The sequence below is a fragment of the Myotis nattereri genome (genome assembly GCF_964212035.1).
Source record: "Myotis nattereri genome assembly, chromosome: 2".
In the NCBI taxonomy this organism is placed as follows: domain Eukaryota; kingdom Metazoa; phylum Chordata; class Mammalia; order Chiroptera; family Vespertilionidae; genus Myotis; species Myotis nattereri.
The window spans coordinates 212,038,203-212,054,098 of record NC_138076.1 but is presented as its reverse complement, the minus strand read 5'-3'; the positions used below and the strand labels follow the sequence as shown (position 1 = coordinate 212,054,098).

General features: G+C 56.0%; 1 protein-coding gene across 1 annotated transcript; it reads left to right on the top strand.

The window, feature by feature from the left end:
- The first annotated feature begins 11,167 nt into the window (after positions 1 to 11,167).
- Positions 11,168 to 15,679, top strand: CYP2D6 (cytochrome P450 family 2 subfamily D member 6). The gene is made up of 9 exons (XM_081114991.1): positions 11,168 to 11,453; positions 12,453 to 12,624; positions 13,145 to 13,321; positions 13,405 to 13,565; positions 13,935 to 14,111; positions 14,262 to 14,403; positions 14,632 to 14,819; positions 15,182 to 15,323; positions 15,421 to 15,679. The coding sequence occupies exons 1-9, from the start codon at positions 11,265 to 11,267 to the stop codon at positions 15,597 to 15,599; spliced, it is 1,527 nt and encodes a 508-aa protein (XP_080971117.1). The 5' UTR covers positions 11,168 to 11,264; the 3' UTR covers positions 15,600 to 15,679.
- The last annotated feature ends 217 nt before the right edge of the window (positions 15,680 to 15,896 follow it).

Sequence of the window (15,896 nt, the reverse complement as noted above, 5' to 3'; positions counted from 1 at the left end):
TCCACCAGCCTTCCTTCGTTCTCTTGCCCCCTTCTTCTGGGCCATTCCTCTCCCTGAGGAGTGTATTTTGGAGGTTCAGGTAATTCGGGAGCCAACATGATCCGTGATGGTGCCACTTGGCTGTGGCATTAGCACGTCCATTTCCTTCTGACACTGAGTCTTTCCCTTTCTGATGGCCTGTGCCGTGGATGACGGCTATTTCCTTGGGCTCCCAGACTGCTTCCAGTAACTTTAAGATCTCATTCTGAATTTTTATTCCTTTTCCTCCGGCCGTCAGGTGCCCCCTTTCCTTATATATGGCCCCATGGACATGCAGGGTAGGAAAGGCATAGCGCGAGGCAGTGTAGATGTTGACACGCTTATTCTTACTGAGTTCTAGGGCTCTTACTAAGGCCCAGGGTTCTGCCCTCTGCGCTGACCATCCTTCAGGCAGGACCTGTGCCTCAACTGTCTCAAAGTTTGATACTATTGCATATCCGGCTCATCTTTTCCCTTCAGCCAAGAACCTACTGCCGTCCGTGAACAATACTAATTACGGGTTTTGCAGGGGTTTGTCTGTTAGGTCCCGCCGGCTGGAGTAAACCTCCTCTGGGGCTTCCAGACAGTCATGCTCAGGGGCTCCTTCAGCGATGGGTAAAAAGGTGGCAGGGTTAAGAGCGCTCACTGCTTCTAATTGTCCCCGTGGATTCTCACATAATAGCCCTTGATACTGAGTCATCTGAGCATGAGTCAGCCAGTGCTGCCCCCTTGCTTCCATCAGGGTGACAACAGTATGAGGTACTTTTACATTTAAATTTTGTCCTAAGGTAAGCTTATCTGCTTCCTTGACTAACAATGCCATGGCTGCAAGGGCCCTGAGACACAGGAGCCACCCGGAGGCAACTGGGCCAATCTGCTTGGAGAGATAGGCTACTGGTCTTTGCCACGGTCCAAACTCCTGGGTTAGAACTCCTAGGGCAGTGATGACGAACCTCTTGAGCTCGGCGTGTCAGCATTTTGAAAAACCCTAACTTAACTCTGGTGCTGTGTCACATATAGAAATTTTTTGATATTTGCAACCATAGTAAAACAAAGACTTATATTTTTAATATTTATTTTATATATTTAAATGCCATTTAACAAAGAAAAACCAACCCAAAAAATGAGTTCGCGTGTCACCTATGACACACCTGTCATAGGTTCGCCATCACTGTCCTAGGGCTACCCCAGTGTTCTCGTGAACGAAGAGATTAAAGTCCTGCATCACATCTGGTAGCCCTAGTGCTGGGGCCTCAGTGAGCTTTGCCTTTATGGTGATGAAGGTTTTCTTCTGCTTGGGACCCCAGTTGATGGGTGCCTTCTCTTCCCCTTTTAAAGCTTCATAGAGAGGTTTAGCCAGGTCTGAAAACCCTGGGATCCAAATTCAACAGAACCCTGCCGCTCTCAGGAATTCCCAAATCTGCTCTCAGGTGCAAGGGACTGGAATGGCACATACTGCCTGCTTTCTTTCAGTCCCTAGCCTTCATTTCCCTTGGGTGATTCAGAAGCCTAGATACTTGACTTCTTCCTGACAAATCTGTGCCTTTTTCTTAGACACCCATTAACCTGTTTCAGTTAACAGTCTCAGGAGGGCTCGTGTTCCTTCCCAGCACTGAGCTCGTGTGGAGCTGGCCAGTAGGAGGTCGTCTACATATTGGAGTAGAACACACCCCAAGTCCTGTCCTGGGAACTTAGATCAGAGGCTAGTGCTCCACTAGATAGAGTAGGAGAGTTCTTGAACCCTTGTGGCAGTCTGGTCCAGGTGAACTGCTCCTTGGCCCCTGTAGTGGGTTTTGCCATCCAAAGGCGAAGAGGGGCTGGCTGGAAGGAGCTAATCTAAGGCAGACAAAGGCATCTTTCAGATCTAGGCATGTCAACCATTCCACCTCCGATGGGATGAGTTCCAGAAGAGTGTAGGGATGTGGCAGCACTGACTTCAGGGTTGTAACAGCTTCATTAACAGCCCATAGGTCCTGCACCGGCCGGTCGTCATTAGTCCCAGGCTTTTTTACAGACAAGAGAGGCGTGCTCCATGGAGACCTGCATCGTTTAAGAAGCCCCCACTGGAGCAGCTGGTCTAAGTGGACCTGGATCCTAGGTGTGCTTCCCTTGGAATTGGATATTGGCAGATTTTAACAGGCTGTGCCCCAGGCTTTAAGTCGATTAGTATCGGGGCATGATCCTTAGCCAGGCCTGGAGGATTCCCTTCTGCCCAGACCAGTGGGAATTCTTCCTGAAATTCAGATTCTAATGGTGAGGCCTTTGTCTGGGGGGTATAAAGTCTCCATTCTTCCTCCCTTGCCACTGCTAAGGACAGGATCATTGGGGCGGTCTCCTTACCTAGGCGAAGCTGTGCTGAGCCATCTTGAGAAAAAGTGATTTCTGCCCCCATTTTGGCTAAAGGTCTCTACCCATTAGAGGCACTGGACAGTCTGGCAAGTACAGGAATTCATGAATTACTTGATGGCCGACAAGTTGGCATCAGCGAGGCTGGCAGAATGGTCTACAGGTCTGGTTCCCAGTAGCTCCAATAACGGTGACCTCCTTTCCTGAGAGGGGTGCTACTTCCTGAGTGACTCCTGAGTGCTCAGCTCCCATATCAACCATAAAGTTCCAGTCTGGCCCCCAATTTTCATTTGACCATGGGCTCGTGGGGGCCCAGCTTAAAAGAGCCCGGTCCGTACTAGTTGGAATCAGCCATTGCTAGCCCAATGAGATCTGCTTCAGGTGGCTCTGGCTGATAGCGACTGGGTGGAAAAGGGGGCCCAGTTTTCTTACCTGGCCATTTGGGACATTCATTCTTCCAGTGTCGTGTTTCCTCACAATACGCACACTGGTCTCGTCTCAGGCTCGCTCTTCCTTTTCCCCCTGGTCTGTATTCTTGCTTCCATTTCTGATCTGTCTGGGAGCCTGAGCCTCTAAAAGCCGCTGCTATTATATTGGCCCTTCTTTGTATTGTCCTTTCTTCCTCCTTCCTTGCTGCACTATCTCGGTTGATGAAAACCTTGTTTGCTATCTCTAGCAGCTCAGCAGCATTTTTTCCTGCAAATCCTTCTGGCTTCTGTAGCTTTCTCCTTATGTCAGGCTGGGCTTGGCCTACAAAAGCGGCATTTACCATAGTTTGATTCTCCAGAGCCTCAGGTTTAAAGGGGGTGTAGATCTGGTATGCCTCACATAGTCTCTCATAGAAAGCCGCTGGACTTTCATCAGGCTTCTGGAAGACCTCAGAGATTTTAGCCATAATGGTGGGCTTCTTGGCTCTGGCCCTGACCCCCTGGAGGAAGGCCAGCTGATATCTTTCTAGCCGGGCCCTTCTGTCTTCTGAGTTTGGGTTCCAATCAACTTCCTCATCTGGGAAGGCCTCCCTGGCCCATCTGTCTGTATCTAATATCCCTGCCGGGGCCTGGGTCTGGAGCCACTTCTGAGCCTCTGTTACTATTCTCATGTGCTCCTCAGTGTTAACGAACGTGAAAAGGAGCTGTTTGCAGTCCACCCAGGAGAGCTTCTGGGTCTGGAAGATCATTTCTAGGAGGTCTGCCATGGCCTGAGGTTTTTAAGAATAAGCTGGGGTGTGATGTTGCCAATTCAGGATGTCACTTGTGGTAAAGGGCTGATAGGAGAAACCAAGATGGCGGCATAGGTAAACACTGGAGATTGCAGCCTCGCACAACCACTTCAAAAATACAACTAAAACATGGAACGGACATCATCCAGAACCACAGGAAGGCTGGCTGAGTGGAAATTCTATAACTAGAAGGAAAGAGAAAAGCATACCGAGACTCAGAGGAGGTGCGGTGCGGAAGTGAAATACAAAGGTGCGGAGGTGCATGCGGAGCGGGCTGGCGGCTGAGGGCGCAGTTGTCGTTTTCAATCGGAAGGGAGTCTCAGGCTCTGAGCTCCAGTTCCGGGCGAGTCTCTGGGGACCCAGACTCAAACGGGAGAAGCGGGACTGTCTGGCATTGGTCGGAACTCTAGGGCAGCTTTCTCTCTGAGGTACTTGCAGCGATTACTGGGACATTGAGAAGCAGAGCCTCTGAAGGCAGGACTGAGAGCAGCCATAACTGCTCACTCCACATGCCCTGTTGATCCCCTGGGACCCGCCCCGCCCAAGCCTTGCTGGATAGCCTCAGGCAGTGGCTAGATTAGCACCTCCCTAGAGATCAGGACAGAAGTTCTCCCACTGCAGAGACAGCTGAGTCTCACAGCCAATTGGCCTGGAGGTCAAATCCCCCCCAGTGTTACCTACAACAATCAAGGCTTAACTACAACAAGACTGTGCACAAAGACCACAAGGGGGTGCACCAAGAAAGGATAAAAAAATGCGGAGACAAAGAAACAGGACACAAATGACAGACATGGAGGAAAGCAAACTTCTGAATATAGAGTTCAAAATCACACTTTTAAGGTGTTTCAAGATCTGTCTAGAAGCCACCGATAAATTTAGTAAGACCCTCGAAAAGACTGGTGAGACCGCCAATAAATGTAGTGAGATTCTCAAGAAATCTAGTGAGACCCTCGATGTTGTGATAAAGGACCAACTAGAAATTAAGCATACACTGACTGAAATAAAGAATATTATACAGACTCCCAACAGCAGACCAGAGGAGCGCAAGAATCAAGTCAAAGATTTGAAATACGAAGAAGCAAAAATCACCCAACCGGAAAAGCAAAATGAAAAAAGAATCCAAAAATACGAAGATAGTGTAAGGGGCCTCTGGGACAGCTTTGAGGGTACCAACATCTGAATTATAGGGGTGGCAGAAGAAGAGAGAGAGCAAGATATTGAAAACCTATTTGAAGAAATAATGACAGAAAACTTCCCCTACCTGGTGAAAGAAATAGACTTATAAGTCCAGCAAGCGCAGAGAACCCCAAACAAAAGGAATCCAAAGAGGACCACACCAAGACACATCATCATTAAAATGCCAAGAGCAAAAGACAAAGAGAGAATCTTAAAAGCAGCAAGAGAAAGAAACTCAGTTATCTACAAGGGAGTACCCATACGACTGTCAGCTGATTTCTCAACAGAAACTTTGCAGGCCAGAAGGGAGTGGCAAGAAATATTCAAAGTGATGAATACCAAGAACCTACAATCAAGATTACTTTATCCAGCAAAGCTATCATTCAGAATTGAAGGTCAGATAAAGAGCTTCACAGATAAGAAAAAGCTAGAGGAGTTCATCACCACCAAACCAGTAGTATATGAAATGCTGAAAGCTATCCTTAAGAAGAGGAAGAAGAAGAAAAAGGTAAAGATACAAATTATGAACAACAAATACACATCTATCAACAAGTGAATCTAAAAGTCAAGTGAATAAATAATCTGATGAACAGAATGAACTGGTGATTATAATAGAATCAGGGACATAGAAAGGGAATGGACTGACTATTCTTGGGGGGGAAAGGGATGTGGGGGGTGCGGGAAGAGACTGGACAATAATCATGCACCTATGGATGAGGACAGCGGGTGGGGAGTGAGGTCGGAGGGTGGGGTGGGAACTGGGTGGAGGGGAGTTATGGGGAGGAAAAAGAGGAACCAATGAAATAATCTGAACAATAAAGATTTAATTAAAAAAAAAAAAAAGACCCAGACCCGACCCAGGAGTTTCCAGTCTAGGGGGGACTGGGTGAGCAAGTAGGCGATTACATCCGATATGTTAAGTGCATCCAGGGGACAGCTGACCTGCCTCGGGGGATCAGGAAAGGCTCCTGAGAGTAATGTCGCTGTTGAGACTCAGATGACAAATAGCAGTGGGTCTGGAAAAGGGACCAGAGTCTCCCAGGTGGGAACTGCGTGTGAAAGGCCTGAAGATTAAGGCATCATGGTAGACAGTGTATGCGGGTGAACCAAGAGACTTAACAGCCGAATGACCTAGAGCAGGGGTGGGGAACCTGTGGCCCGCAGGCCGTGTAAGGCCTGCAAAACCATTGGGTCTGGCCCTGCCAAGACCCAATTGGGTTGAGTTCACGAAACGTTTGACCACATAGAACAGACTAATGTTTAAGTTGATAATTTTGTATGGCCCTCGAATGCTGTTATAATTATCCAAATGGCCCTGGGCAGAAATAAATAAATAAAGGTTCCCCACCCCTGCCCTAAAGAGACAGTGAAGCGTGTGGAGGACAGAAAGGATGGCAGGGGAGCAGGAGGCGGCCCGGGACCCGTCCAGTCTTCCCCTGGCTGAGCAACTACCTCCTGTACCTTTCAGCCGTGGTCACTGGAGGTAGGTCCCCAGCAGCCAGCCAGCCCCTTCATCCTCTGCTTTTCCCCAGGAGACAGAGGGCGGGGGCTCCTAAATCAAACTGGAGAACTAGGGGGAGGGTCTTCTGGAAGCTGTCAAGACCAGAGCCCAGCACACTGTCTCTGAGAGTTCTGACATCAGAACCTGGAAGTTCTGGGCCCAAGAAATTTGGGTCCTGAAAGTTGAAATATGTCTTCCTTTCTAGCATGGTTCTGGCTGCATAAAAAAAAAAAAAAAAAAAAAAAAAAAATAGACTGACCCTCCCTCCTGCAAGGTCCCATCTTTGCCAAGTACTTTGGCACCCCGAACCTCGCTGAGAGGCATCTGACCTGCCGGTTGTGGTTTGGGTCCTTGGTCAGCTAATTGCAAGCGCCACCCAACAGGCTCTGGAGAGCCTGGTTAAGGAGAGACGGACGGGAGCGATGTTTCTAGAGTTTCCGGACCTTCCAGACCGGCGGGCGGAGCACTTGGTGCCACCTGTGGCACATGTGGAGGTGGTAAAAGTGGTGGGGCTTCCTCAGGAGGTCCTGGCAGAACAGGGGGTTGGGCTCCCTTCTGAGGGACCTGTTTCTTTTCTCCTACCTGCTTCTTTTCTCCTGCTACTAAAACCTTATTCTGTCCCTTCTTACACACTCAGAACTGGACCCAAGGTGGCAAGGTTAGAGCAATTTCTAACCAGCTATCTATGTAGGGAAACTGATCTGGGTGTCCGGGGTCCTCCATGACTACATTCCAGACCACCCTGACCAGTCCTTCATCTAAAGAGCCTTCCGAGGGCCAGCCGACCCTGAAGGCTAGCTGTTGGAAGTCAGGTGTAAGCTGACAAGGTCCTTGCGCCTGAAGGGGCTAGCAAGGCTGGGACCCTTACCCACACAGTTTTCCCAGACTTGTTTGGATGGCAATTATCAGTAGAATGAGAGCAACCTTTGTAGAATGAGAACAGCCTTTCATGGCTTACCAAGAAGTCTGTAACTATTTACTGAGATGTGCTGTACCGAGAACTTGTGCTTCTGCTCTGTCCTCCCTCAGAGATTAAGAGGAACAAAGAATACATTCCTCTTGGCAGACCTCCTGTTCAGTGTCTTGTGTATAAAAAGCATTGAGTGGTTAATAAACTTGCTGCAGTTCCTCGACTGAGCTGTAGTCCTCCCGATCCCGCTCTCCTGTCTTTCTTTCTTTTCTCAATTCCCACCTCCCTGCCTCAGCCCGGTTCAACCTGTCAGGCTGTCCCCGACAGCTAGCCATTCTAATTCACAGAATTTCCTCAGTGTTTTGGGATCCATTTTAATACCATAATCCCCATTGAAACCCTTTTTTAAAATTGTTCAACACGCAATTGAGGACAGTGAATAGGTTTACTTTGTCCCAACCCCATGATGATTGGTGGTGAGATACAGACAAGGGAAGGGAGTGACTTGTTTTCACAGATCCACTCAGATCCCCGCCTGGCCACGTCCCTTGGGAGCTTAGATTTGTCTTAGCTAAGGTGCACCCGTATAAACCCTGGGCCTGGTCACCTCCACATGGGGGTGAGTCACAGTTATGCCTTATGAAAAATCATGGAACCACAGGTTGGGGCCCACTCGGACTCTGTAACTGAGGTCGTGGAGCCACACAAAGGATAGGCGAGGGCAGGCCCTTTCCTTCCACACTCACACACTTTCACCAGACATTCACTCAGAGTTTAAACAGTCCATCCAATTCCTGACTAATTTACCTGACAAAGTCATATGACTTCCCAGGAGGTGATCAAGCTCCCCTTCCACTCTCTTGGAGTGGGCCTAACTACATGAGGCCCCTACCTTACTGTTTCTGTGGACAGGTCCAGAGGTGTCCGTCCACTTTCTCCAGATGCTGGCTGGGTCCTAGGCTGAGGTCGGGAGCACCCGGAGTCCCCCGGTTCAATTCTGCTAAAATCAGCAGGGTGCGCCTCCCAGAGGCCTATCCCGTTCCCCGGGACCCCAAACCCAGTCCACTCACTGGAGGCCAAAAAGGCCAGAGTGGTTGGGCTTCTCAGTCCAGGGAACCAGATGTTGCAGAAGACCAGAGAAAAACCAAGCAACGCTTTAGAGAGAAGGTACACTGTTTATTACACCAGCGGACTCAGCAGAATAACTTCCCAAGTCTGAGCAAAGTAACATGCAGGGAGCTTCTTTTATATCTTTCTGGTGTCTTTGTCCCTCAAATATGGATTATGCTTCTGGTCCTTTTTGTGGGCTTTGCAAAAAGGGCCCCAGGTGATGGGGGTCTCCAGGCCATATCTAATGGTTGGCCTGGCACCAGCATTAAGAACCCCCCCTCCGGGGCTGTGCACTGTTGATAGTTTATGGCCTCTGTGAAATGTGAGCATTTAGGTAACAGGTTCTGCTAGACCAGTTTCTGGGAAAGAGGCCGTGCTTAATTATAGGTTATTAAGAATGTACAGTGGGCTTGCTGGCACAGATTCAGATTGCTAGCCCCCCAAATATCAGGGTTACATTGGAGTTAGCCTTTTTAGACTTCTCAAAATAATTTGGGGAGCACTGAAGTCTATTCCCTAGCTTCTCAAACTATTCTGTCTGGAACCCCCCATCAGTGTCAGCATTCCCTACAAATTGACATCATAGCAAAGTCAAGGTCTCCAACGTGAGCTGGACCCTGGATGAGGCCAGTGAGCCTCCGCTTCCCGAGGCAGCTCCCATTCTCCACAGGGGCTGTTTCAGAATCTTCTAAAGATTTCAACCTTCACCAGATGCCAGTTCCCTTCACCACCAAACCCTCCCATTCATTCTCTGCTTCTCACAGGCCAATTCCTCCTCCAGGGAGGGGCTGCCCTCCCCGCTGAGACCAACCCCTCTGAGCTGCAGTCTATCTGGTCTTCTCACAACCTGGGCGTTTGGGGTTTCTTCTCTCACATATTCAGCCTTTCCTTCTCTAATGGCTCCTTCCCATCCGCATTTAAACACATCACTCATCTCTGCACTACAGTCTCTGCACTGCTGGCCTGGCAACACCACCTCTTCCTATGGACCAGCACCTGGGAGCAGGCGCCCATAGCCTTCCCACCGGGCTGCGGGGGCCCCGCCCAGCACTTGGGGCACCCAGCGAGGATGAAACAATCCAAGTCCTAGCCAAGGTGAGATGCAAGATGGCCCAGCTGGGCACCAGCAAGCTACAGACTTGGTGGCCGGCTGGGGCCTGGCAGGAGAGCGGGGTGGGGGGTGGGGAAGGGGCAGAACAGTGTTCACACTCCAGGCCAGGCGCCAGGCGGGATTGGCAAACATTGAAAGCCAATACCAAGAGGCCACAGCGCTCTGAGCCAGAGGCACCCTGGGAAGAACTGGTGCTCTTACTGTTGGGGAGTGGGGGAGAGAAGGGGTGGGGGGAGAAGAGGGGGGCTTCCTCCAGCCCTGCTTCAGCTGGGGAGAGCCCCTTTGAGACCCGGGCACTCCAGCCATTTCCAGAGTGAGAGCTTGCCTCGCACACCCCTGGGAAGGGTGAGGGCCAACCCGTATCAGGCAATGCCCCTTCCTGGCCTCTGGCCTCCTGGGTCTTCGAATTTGAGTGAGTTTGACCTCAAAGTTCCCACCAGTTTCACTGATTTGAAAACTGAATCCCACCTCTCTCGCTGTTGAAGAAGGAGGGTGCTGAGGCCAGCAGGCACCCTCTGCTTAGAAGGGGCAGAGGCTGAGCAAGAGGGAGGGCCAGGTAGCCACCGCCCCCCCTGGAGATGGCACACGCTGGCAGGAGATGGTACGGAGGTTTGCATGGCTCCATGAGGGGCCACAGAGCCTGAGGGGACCAGGCCCAGGGAGAGGGAGGGCCCCGCACAGGGAGCAGCCTGGCCAGGAACTGCATCACCCCCCTTGGTTTCCACCCCTTGTCTCCCAGCAAGAGTCTGAGCTGCTGATGGTCAAGGACAAACGATAATGAGGAGAAAGCAGGCCCCCTCCTCTGGGGACAGTCACATCCTAGGCCAAGCCCACCACAGCTCAGTCGACAAGGGAAGTGCCCCCTGCCCCCGCCCCCACACCTCAGAGTGGAGCCAGGAGGGAAGGAGATGTGTTACTGAGCGGCCAGCAGAGCTAGGAGGCCCAAGGACCAATTTGTAACAAACAGGAAGGGGTCCTCGGGCAACCAATGGGCTTATTGGGGTGACCAGGGAGCTCTTTGTCTCCCCTCCCCACCCCAGGTTCAAGCTCACCACAGCCAGGACCCAGCGGAACCCAGGAAGCAGGGCCAGCAGCCAGCCAGGTGGGAGCCTCAGCGGCCTGTGAGCAGCCTCAAGGTGGGGGCCGTGTCCAGGCAGCCTCAGGCCCCGGGAGAACGAGGGGACGTGTGTGTAAGCCGTGTGTGTGGTGTTTGGGAGTGCAAATGTGTGTGCATGTGACTGTGTCAGACTGAGCACGCGGGCAGTGTCTGCGAACGGGTTTTGTGCGTGACTGTGTGTTGAGTGTTCCAGTGTGAAGGGAAGGGGCACCGAGAGCTTCATGGCCCCCGCGGTCCCGTGACCTCCCTCTAGCGCTGGGCAAAGGTCAGCAACAAACCTGGGAGGGGAGGCCGCTCAGGAGGAGGCAGGCGATGGCGGGAGCAGGGCCATGTTCAGGGACGAGACTGCGACCACGTCAGGTGTGAGCCTGAGAGACAGGACGCAGGATCAAGCCTGGAAACCCCTGGTTGTTCCTCGGAGCCCAGACAGAGCTGCGGAGTGAATTGGGGGTGAACTTCTTCCCCCCGACCCCCACCCCGGGAAAGCACCTAGAGAGGACAGGAGGGGCAGGGTTCTCTGGCCACCCCTGCACCTGACCTTGCCCAACCTCTCCCTGTGCCCTCTGACAGTGGTGACTCCCAGACAGGCTGGCTCAGGGCAGAGGGCAGGGCCAGCCTCGGCTCCTTTTATAAGGAGAGCCCAGGCTGGCCCAGCCCACAGGGCGTGGTGAGGGTGCTGTGCCGGGCCTGTCCTAGGTGCCTGTGTGGTGAGGGTGCCAGTGTGCCCAGAGGAGCCCTGAGGACACTGAGACAGCCATGGGGCTGCTGACCGGGGAGGCGCTGTGGCCCCTGGCTGTGGCCACCGCCGTCTTCCTGCTCCTGGTGGACCTGATGCACCGGCGTGTGCGCTGGGCTGCCCACTACCCGCCAGGCCCCAGGCCGCTGCCAGGGCTGGGCAACCTGCTGCACGTGGACTTCCAGGACATGCTGCACTGTGTTAACCAGGTGAGGAAGGTGGGGGTGGGCAGCCACGGGGGACCCTCCTCGCAGCAGGCAGGGGTAGGGTGGGCAGCAGAGGCCACAGAGGACCCTCTTCATAGCAGGCAGTGGGCGGGAGTGGGCAGCAGAGGCCATGGGGGACCCTCCTCGCAGCAGGCAGGGTTAGGGTGGGCAGCAGAGGCCATGGGGGACCCTCCTCGCAGCAGGCAGGGTGGGCATGAGCCACAGGCTGGACAAGGAGCTGAGCTGAGAAGAGGGGGCGGGTTAGAGAGGCTCCCTGAGGAGGTCATGCCTGCAGGGCCCAGGGACAGTTGGGATTTTCCGAAGGTCACAGAGGGCAAAGGTTGCAGAGGGGGTGGGACTTGGCAGTGGGTTTGGGTTCTGCTTAGACAGTGTTCAAAGGAGGTGAGCCTGAGTCCCGTCTGCTTAAATATATTTTTATTGATTTCAGAGAGGAAGGGAGAGGGAGAGCGGGATGGAAACAAATGATGAAAGAGAATCATTGATTGGCTGCCTTCTGCATGGGGGTGGAGCCCACAACCCAGGCAGGTGCCCTGACCGGTAATCTAACTGTGACCTCCTGGATCATAGGTCCACGCTCAACCACTGAGCCACGCTGGTCGGGCACGAGCCCCTTCTGTTTAGCTCAGGGGGAAAGGTCTGGAGAAGGGGGAGAGGAGTCTGGCCAGGAGCCCCATTTCAATCAGGAAGTCAGGTTGAGGGAGCAGAGAATGGGCTCAAGTCTTCTGCTCTGTGGGCCCTTGGGCGTCACGTTCACCTCTAGGCCTTAGCTGCTGCCCCTGAGAGAGAGAATGCTCACGTGGCCTACTGACAATTTTGGTGACATTTGCAAACTCAGAGATGCGAGGTCCTTGATCATAGAGAAGTGACCCCAGGGCCCCGACCAGACAAAGTCCTTGCATCGCTCCCTGCTGACCGCCCAGGGGTCCTGCAAGGTCCGGGCCCTGAGACGCGGCCAGCTTACCCGACACCCTCCGCCCGCAGCTGCGGAGCCGCTTTGGCGACGTGTTCAGCCTGCAGCTGGCCTGGACGCCCGTGGTCGTGGTCAACGGGCTGGCGGCCGTGCGCGAGGCGCTGGTGCACCGCAGCGAGGACACCTCCGACCGCCCACCCTCGCCCATCTATGAGCATCTGGGCTTCGGGCCGCGCGCGCAAGGCAAGCGGAGGACCGGGCCGACCCAGGCCCAGCGGGCACGGGGCCCGCAGACACCCGGCAGCCCACGCGGAGGAGGGCGGTGGACTCGCTGTGCTCTCGGCGAATAGGAAGGGGCGGCAGGTGGAGGGGGAGCCTGAGCCCAGGGTGGGGGAGGTGGGCGGGGCCTCACCGGGACAGGGCGGGCCAGGCCGCCGCGAGCAGCACTGGGACCAGGGGCGGAAGGAGGGAAACGGAACCGGTGTAGGCGGGGCGAGGGCGGGCAGGACCTGCCACGAGAGGGAGGGAGCCGGCGAGCAGTGTGGGCGGACAGAGGGGGGCCGGTCTCCAGCCGGAAGCGGGTGTCAAAGTTGGGGAATGGGTGGGTACAACTCCTGTGGGCGGGGCCTGCACCGCCGGGGGCGGGGCCTGCACCGCCGGGGGCGCGGCTTGTGGGCGGGGCCGGGCCGGGCCCCGCTCCGGGTGGAGGAGGGAGAGCCCGCGAACCACGTGAGCGGCAGAGGCGGGGCCAGCGCCCGCCTAGCCGCGCCCACTCCCCCGCTCCCTGGAGTGATCCTCGCGCGCTACGGGCACGCGTGGCGCGAGCAGCGGCGTTTCTCCGTGTCCACCCTGCGCGACTTCGGCCTGGGCAAGAAGTCCCTGGAGCAGTGGGTGACCGAGGAGGCCGCCTGTCTCTGCGCCGCCTTCGAGGACCAGGCCGGTCAGTGCGGTGGCTGAGGGCGAGGCGGGGAGGGGCTGGGGACCAGAAGAGGGACGCGACCCCGCTCTGCACCCCTCCCCTAGGGCGCCCCTTCAGCCCCAACGCCCTCCTGAACAGAGCGGTGAGCAACGTGATCTCCTCGCTCATCTATGGGCGCCGCTTCGAGTACGAGGACCCGCGCTTCCTCAAGCTGCTGGACCTGATGGAGGAAGGGTTGAAGGAGGAGTCGGGACTCCTGCGCGAGGTGGGGGAGTCGTGGGGACCTCCACCTCCAATGCGCCTCCTGGGAGGAGGGTTATACAGAGGGCGCTGGAGAATGGCATTCAGAAGGGGCCTCTGCAAGAGCACAGGCCTGGAGGGGAGAGAACGAGAGCGGGAGGGCGCCAGGGTCACACCCCCAGGAGAGCCAGGGACCTGACCTCCCTCATCAGAAGCCTTGACTGGGAGATTTCAGGTTTACCTTCGGGCAGTACAGGCCAAGGGAGGGGGTCGAGTTCAGCCCCGCATGTAGGGAGGAAGCAGGGCAAGGTGGCAACCCCTTTGGACCTGACTTGTCCTGAGAACACCTGGGCACAGGAAGGCCCGCTCCGGACCCACACCTGTGCCCGTCCAGGTGCTGGAATCGGTCCCTGTGCTGCTGCGCATCCCGGGGCTGGCTGCCAAGGTCTTCAAGGGGCAGAGGGCCTTCATGGCTCTTCTGGACGAGCTGATCGCCGAGCACAAGATGACCCGGGACCCAGCCCAGGCACCCCGAGACCTGACTGACGCCTTCCTGGATGAGGTGGAGAAGGTGAGGGGCAGCTGCCAGGGATGGGGGCAGGGGCTGTGGGTTGTGCCATGAGGTAAGCCCAGGGGTTGGGCCCCCAGGCTGCTGGGTGTACTGTGGGAGCCACTGGAGGGCTCCCTCCCTCTGCCCCTTTGCCCGCCCTCTGCATGGCAGGCCAAGGAGGACCCCAGGAGCAGCTTCAACAATGAGAACCTGCGCATGGTGGTGGCTGACCTGTTCTCTGCGGGGATGGTGACCACTTCAACCACACTGGCCTGGGCCCTCCTGCTCATGATCCTGCACCCGGATGTGCAGCGTGAGCCCGGCTTGGGGGTCGGGTGGGATGGGGGAGGCAGGAAAGGTCAGCCCATGGTCCCTGAGCTGAGTTTGGCTACGCAGAGGCTGGGTCCTGACTGACTTCCTTCTCCACATGGGCCCAGCCCTCGACTCACCCCCTCTCAGGCCAGAGCCCAGCCCTTACCCCACCCCCACCCCCACCCCCACCCCCGGGGCCTGACCCCTGTGGGGATGCTTGTCTGTCCAGACCGGGTCCAAAAGGAGATCGATGAGACAATAGGGCAAGTGCGGCGACCAGAGATGGCGGACCAGGCCCGAATGCCCTTCACCATGGCTGTGGTCCACGAGGTGCAGCGCTTTGGGGACATCATCCCCCTGGGCGTGCCCCACATGACCTCCCGCGACATTCAACTGCGGGGTTTCCTCATCCCCAAGGTAGGCCTGTGGCCGCCCCACCCCCACTCAGCCACACCCACCACGTGTGCTCTGACATGGCCACTGACCGGGACCCTAGCCCCGCTCACTGCCCAGCACTGACTGTCCCATCCCAGGGGCGTGGGGGTGAGCGCAGAGGCAGGGCCCTGCTGGGTGGGAGACAAGCTCAAGTGTTGGAGGAGCCCCTGGGAGCAGGGACGGGTGGCAGGGAGGCCCCATGAGAGGCATGGCACTGGGACCCCCAGGGTCAGGGAGGTGGCCTGGGCGGGCGTGGTCCAGACAGTGTGCTCCCGGGAGTGTTTGGTGGCAGGGGTCCCGGCATGCCCCACCCAGACCCACCCACGTGAGGTGTCTCCTGCCAGGGGACCACGCTCATCCCCAACCTGTCGTCAGTGCTGAAGGACGAGACCGCCTGGAAGGAGCCCTTGCGCTTCCACCCCGAGCACTTCCTGGACGCCCAGGGCCGCTTCGTCAAGCAGGCGGCTTTCATGCCCTTCTCAGCAGGTGCCTGTGGGGGCCCAGCCTGCTGTCCCGCCCGAGGGAGCCTGGAGGCACAGGGCCCAGGCGCGGGCTCATGCCTCACCCCCCCACCCCCCCACAGGCCGCCGCTCATGCCTCGGGGAGCCCCTGGCCCGCATGGAGCTCTTCCTCTTCTTCACCTGCCTCCTGCAGCACTTCAGCTTCTCGGTGCCCGCTGGGCAGCCCCGCCCCAGCGACCATGGGACCTATGCCTTCCTTGTGGTCCCACCCCCCTACCAGCTCTGTGCTGTGCCCCGCTAGAGGGGACACACCCCAGCCGCTCCTCAGCTGGGGGCCCTGATGTACAATAAACCAGCCTGGTGGCTGCAGCCTGACTTTGAGTTCCACCCAGGCCGCTTAACCACCCTGGCAGCGAAGGGGCCTCAGCAGCCTCCCCAGGCCAGGCCTGCCCGGCCTTGTCCCTTCTCACCTCGCATTGGGGCCCACTTGAGAGGCGGTTATACTGAGGCTCAGAAAATGAGAGCTGACCCCAGTCGCCTGTGGAGCCCAATACTGGCTGCTTGCGTGGGTCCCAGTCTCTGCACAGGCCCCAGCCCC